Genomic DNA, 6,000 nt, shown 5'->3' with positions numbered 1-6,000 from the left:
GAAGTTGTCTTTAAAAAACTACTAAATGCAGAATGGGCATATAAATTTAACAATATATATATATATATATATATATATATATATATATATATATATATATATACATGTGTGTGTGTGTGTATATGTATTATATATCAATCAATCTATATATATATATATATATATATATATATATCAATCAATCTTCGTTTAGCGTCCAGAGACCCAGTTCCCCGAGGTAGGACGTTGTTTTCATTGCCATCAACTTTTTGCGCCAAATTAGACAATCATATGTATCCATTTCATTTAAATTTAGATCTTTCATGCCTTGCTTGATAGTTTGCGACCAGGACTTCTTTGAACGGCCTTTGGGATATGTGCCAGGTACTTCAACATCTGCAAATCTGCAAGAGAAGTTATGGCACTGTTTTCACTTCGTTTGACATGACCCAACCATTCCAGACGGTGTTGCCGGCACGACGCAGGATTTCGGTAGATTTGATGTGGTCCTTCAGACTAATTCGTTGCATCCATCTGACCATTTTCATGTCGGTTCGTTGAAGTTGTTGTTCCAGTTTGGTTGTCATTGGCCATGTTTCTGCACCATATAACAAGACCGGACGTATCACAGATTTATAAAGTCTTGATCGTAGTGGTAGTGGCATGTCACGCCGCATCAATATAGAGGCAAGGAGATGCCATTTATTCCAGGCTGCACGTATGCGTGCTCGAACGGCAGCTTCAGCTGTTCCAGTCCGGTCCTGAACATCCCCTAGATATTGAAACGATGTGACTTTCTCTACCTTAATGGCTTCAAAAACATTGCTATTTCGTATTTGTTGTTGTGGATTGATGCAAGCAGGACAAACAAAATTGGACACTTTATATAAAGTACCAATTATTTTTGAACAACGTTTGTGACACCACTGGTTACACTGCTGACACTTGATTGAATTGTTACTTATACCAGCTTTACAAACTGAAGTTGACTTTGAAAACATGATCGGCGAGTCTGGTGTTCCAATCTTCAAACATTTGTGCTGCATTCTGCTGTTACTTTTTCAAAAGTGGTCCATTTGTTATCAAATTTTAAACATAGGTTGCCACACACACACACACACACACACACACACACACACACACACACACACACATATACATATATATATATATATATATATATATATATATATATATTTCTTTGATATATATATATGATATAGGATCCGGGTCAATCTTGGGTCCATCAGTATTTTCAGTACTTTTTGCTGTAACTTTGTCAAAAGTGGACCATTTGTTATCAAATTTTAAACATAGGTTGCCACAAACAACATGAACACATTTTGTACATTTTATTTCTGTTTCTTCCTCTTTAACTGAACAATAGCAACAACATAGAAAGCAATAATAAAAAGAATATTATTGTAAAAACTATTTTTTTTTTAAACGACAAATAAATGATTACAAATTTTTTGGAAAATTAATATGCTCGTTAGGCATATTAATTATATATTGATGATTTAGTATTTGCGAAAAAATGTTTGGTTTTTGGTAAAGGATTTAAAAAATACAAAAATGTTTCTACGTATAAATATTTAAATATTTTTAAAATGCATTTTGGTAAAATAAATTTACTGGTTGCGTGAATAGCATTGTGAACAAGGTAAACAGTTGATAACTTTAGAAATGATAAGTGTAGTCACTGGATACAGTAAAGTCTTGTGCATCATCAGCATCATCGTTGCCTAAATGTGGGTGATACTGGCGTGTTAAGAAGTCCGCAACAAAAATGATCTTGTCTTTCAGACAATTGTTGGACTGTATCAAATTTTCAGTGTTTTCAGTTGTTATATCCTGCAGCATCTCCAAGTCTTGTTCATCCGGTGTTGCTGTACAGTTAATGCATGTACGTTGTGCATCGTCCTTAGGAATGATATCCAGTTTCAATAACTGATGGAGTCGTTGTACATTGGTTGGCGGCAACTATGACATCACTGATATCTATGTAAAAATTACCTCCAAAACGCTGTCTCGCTTGCCTGAAGAACTTCTCTCGTGGATCTTGGGAAAAGACAGCTGGAAGAACGTACCTGAAATTATGGTCACTGAGAAGTTCGGTTGAAGCAGCTATGTTGAATTTTGTAGTTACCACGAAGGCATCGGCAGTGAACTTGGTCAGCTTATGACATCGTTTTCCAGTATCTTGCCGCGTACTGACAACATTGCAAATGAACTCCAACTTTTTGAAACTTTCGTAATTAAACTTCCAGGGTTCTCGTTTGTCATCTTTGAGTTTAAAGTAGCTATATCTATCTTTGACGTTCATCATTTTGAACCAACTTGTTATTAACTTGACAAATTCGACTGTGCCTGGTTGAAATTCTAAATTGTCCATTTCAAAGGCTGCTACAGTCTTATTATCAAACACCTGGCACACAAGTGGAACACTCTGTCTTTGCTGAACCTTGGGAAATACAGCAGTTTGTGTCAATTTCGTCATTCCTAAGGGCGTCTTGCTGTCGATTTTATACAGATAGATAATATCTTTCTAGCAGGCTTTGTACTCTTTTCCACTAAATTGGAAAATAAGGTCCTGTTGCGGCTCTGTTATCCAGTTATTTCTGACATTTTTAAAAATGTGGATATAGTCATAAACCATATACCAATGTGTCGCCTGGCACTTGAACAATACCTGGGCAGTTGGTTCTTGTACATCCGCTGATTTAATGGGCAGTTGTCACAGATTATTGATATAGGTCGACCACCGCAGTATTTGATTGTTGTAATAACTTCTAACAGGTACTCCTTCAATGAGTTTGCATCAGTAATACGAATAGTAAATCGTGGTCCGCCATAATGACAAACCAGCTCAAAAGCTAGTGCTGAAGTAGTTAATTTTTCTGGCTGATTTTCAGCATGTCCAACAACATGGCCAGCTGTGAAACGGAGGACACTCTTGAGTTGAACTTCGTCATACAATATGTTAATAAGACGCTTTTCAGGTTTAAGTTCTTTAAAAGCAGTATTCAAGTTGCTGTCGTTTACACTACGACTCATTAAGTCACTGATCATTTGCTGTTTTGGTGATAACACAGTTCGTGACCGTTGTTCAGTCGCAAAATAACGAAATTCGCTCACTTATTATTATTCTAAATACATAAAAATAATAAAAATAATGATAGACCCCAAGTTTGCGCAACCGAGCACTGCCGCCGTCAGTCCTTCATTTAAGACGTCTATGATATATATATATATATATATATATATATATATATATATATATATATATATATATATACACACACATACGGTATTGTATGAGTTCTACCGAATTGTTGGCCTTAATCAATTTAAAGTTTGTCTTTTCAATTTTCCTTACTAGAATTTTCTGGAAATTGTTCAATTTTTTGAAAATAGAATGGCATGATGAATTTAGATAACAGTAGTTTTATTAAATTTTCATGATAGACTTGGATAATAATTTTATTTATATAGATATATATTATATTATTTATATTATATATTGTTTTTTAGGCGTTGCTTAACGGAAAATGTCGTGACTTACATAAACAACTGTTTATCTGTTAGTCTGAATCCTACATATATATATATATATATATATATATATATATATATATATATATATATATATATATATATATATATTATTAAGAAACATTTATTAAACGCTAATTAAACAATTTCATAAGCGTTCTCTCAAAAACAAAACAAAATGTTATATGCGACTGTTCATGAAACGAAAATCAAAGTAACAAATTTTACAATTTCACAGAAAATAAAAATGTCTTTAGTTCTTTTTTAAATAAATCCAGAGAAGTTCCCGATCTTCTTAACATAGGTGGAAGGTTATTCCAAACAGAGGGACCAGCCACGGCAATGTCCTTAGAACCAATTTGCAAACGCGTGACTGGCACCCTTAGCAGATTCAAATCATCCGACCTGAGATAGGAAGATGATGCTGTTTGTTTTCTGGTAAATTTATTTTTCATGTATTCAGGTGACATGTCATTTATTGACTTGAACATGAGAACTGCAATTTTAAAGACTATCCTTTTGTTAATTGTCAACCAGTGTAGTTCATTCAAAATCGGTGTCACGTGATCATACTTCAAACCACCAGCAACGAGTTTTGCAGCTCTGTTCTGCACCGACTGAAGGACGGCAACTGATGATTCCGGCAATTTGTAGAACAAACTGTTGCAGTAGTCCAAACGAGATGTGATGAAGGCGTGGACCAACGTTTCCAAAGTAGGTCTATCCAACGAATGTCGAATTTTATACATGCTTCTAAGGTGGATAAGACTTGATGTACAGATCTTTTTGATGTGATTTTTCATTGATAACTTGTTGTCAAGCAAAACACCCAGGTTGGAAGCAGTATCAGCTAATGGTATATCAACATCTCCTATTTTAACAGAACTAAAATCAATTTTCAGCAATTGCAGCCACGTTCCAACCGGAAGTAATTGAGTTTTGCATTTGTTTAGTTTTAACGAGTTTGATGACATCCAACGTCCTACCTCTGATAAACATCCGATAAATCTCTCAACTTCAGTTTTGAACAAACAAGGAGAACTAGTAACCAGCACCTGAATATCATCTGCAAATGCATGGCAGACATATCCGTAGGAGCTGATTATTTTGGTAATTTCCGACGTGTACAGGAGAAAAAGAACGGGTCCCAAAACTATATATATTTACAATATATATAGTTTTGACAAATATATATATATATATATATATGTGTGTGTGTGTGTGTGTGTGTGTGTGTGTGTATAGTATATATGTATATTATATATATTTGTATATATATAGTATATATAGTCTGAATCCTATATATATAATTATATATATATTAGGGCTGTACCGAATTTGAAATATCAAATTCGGCCGGAGCCGAAGTCGGATCCGAATTTGAATGTCAAATTCGGCCGAAGCCGAATTTGAACATTAGTTAACAATGACTCGTTCATGATTCATTTTGACTTAGTCGATCACCTTGTAAAACTTAGCATGTGAAGCAAATATCACATTGAATTATAAACTATTCAAATCTGTTATTTTTCAAGTTTATTGTAGCTGCCAATTTAAAAAACAAACATAAATTAAAAAAAAAATTAAGCAGACATTTGAATTAACATGATATTATAAATAAACACAGTATAGATTTCTTGAGTTATTTATTAAACAGAAAAATTAATAAAAACATAAAAATGCAAATAGCTGGAACCATTATTTTTAAAATAAATTGTTAATCATTTTAAATCAGATTCTTGTTATATTTAAAAAAAATAAGTTTAGAAGCATTTTCTGGAAGAAGTGAACTACGATGATCACTGATCACTTCACCTGCTACACTGAAAAGGCGCTCAGATGGTACACTAGTTGGCGGGGCACTCAAGTATACTCGGGCAACTGCAGCCAAGCTAGGAAACCTTTTATGATTCATTTTCCACCAAAGCAAAGGATTTTCAGTTCTTGGTAATAGAGGTTCCAACAAATATTTGTCAACCTCACTCTCAATTGTTTCAGCTACTTGTTGTTGTATATTTGCTTCAGAAGATTGCACAATTTCTTCCATACAGTCCCACAGCGCAGAAGTATGATCCTTTTCTAATGTTATTCGTTTAGCTACAGTTGATTTTTCTTTTGCATCTGCTTCTATATTAGCTAAAATTTGGTCTTGTTGAACATTGTTTTTATTTTGCCATTTGCCAGCACGAGAACAAATTTTGCTGCTGAGAAGACATTTGTATTGAAAAATTTGTTTTTGAAACGAGGATCAATCAACGTTGCTACTATGTACAGATGATCATGTTCCAAACTTCCAAATCGTTCATTTAAAGAATTCAACAACGACTCCTTAAGTGCCTTGACTTCTATGTCATTGCCATCTTTTTTTAACAAATTACGCAATACAGTGACAAGAGGTGAAACTAATGATATTCGAGATTCTCCAGAGCTAATCTCACGTGTTACATCTTCAAAAGGACCCAAAAC

The 6,000-nt window shown here is 34.0% G+C and overlaps 3 protein-coding genes across 3 annotated transcripts in view; 1 reads left to right on the top strand and 2 right to left on the bottom strand.

Moving 5' to 3' along the window:
* Nucleotides 1-1,359, top strand: part of HELRODRAFT_173133 (hypothetical protein) — a gene marked incomplete at both ends in the record, with an annotated part of 2,341 nt that extends 982 nt beyond the window's left edge. The window contains one exon of the mRNA XM_009019747.1: nt 1,297-1,359. Coding sequence (XP_009017995.1) covers nt 1,297-1,359 — 63 coding nt within the window. The remainder of the gene's footprint in view (nt 1-1,296) is intronic.
* A 300-nt stretch (nt 1,360-1,659) lies between these two features.
* HELRODRAFT_173132 (hypothetical protein) lies at nt 1,660-3,051 on the bottom strand (the record flags this gene model as incomplete). Its single annotated transcript, XM_009019746.1, has 3 exons — nt 1,660-1,868; nt 1,996-2,495; nt 2,672-3,051. 3 exons carry the CDS (start codon nt 3,049-3,051, stop codon nt 1,660-1,662), a joined length of 1,089 nt encoding a protein of 362 aa, XP_009017994.1.
* Nucleotides 3,052-5,260: 2,209 nt separating this feature from the next.
* HELRODRAFT_79655 (hypothetical protein) lies at nt 5,261-5,581 on the bottom strand (the record flags this gene model as incomplete). The annotated part of the gene is made up of 1 exon (XM_009019745.1): nt 5,261-5,581. The coding sequence occupies one exon, from the start codon at nt 5,579-5,581 to the stop codon at nt 5,261-5,263; it is 321 nt and encodes a 106-aa protein (XP_009017993.1).
* Between the last annotated feature and the right edge of the window lie 419 nt (nt 5,582-6,000).

Source organism: Helobdella robusta (genome assembly GCF_000326865.2).
Source record: "Helobdella robusta unplaced genomic scaffold HELROscaffold_25, whole genome shotgun sequence".
Classification (NCBI taxonomy): domain Eukaryota; kingdom Metazoa; phylum Annelida; class Clitellata; order Rhynchobdellida; family Glossiphoniidae; genus Helobdella; species Helobdella robusta.
This window is presented reverse-complemented; position numbering and strand designations above follow the sequence as displayed.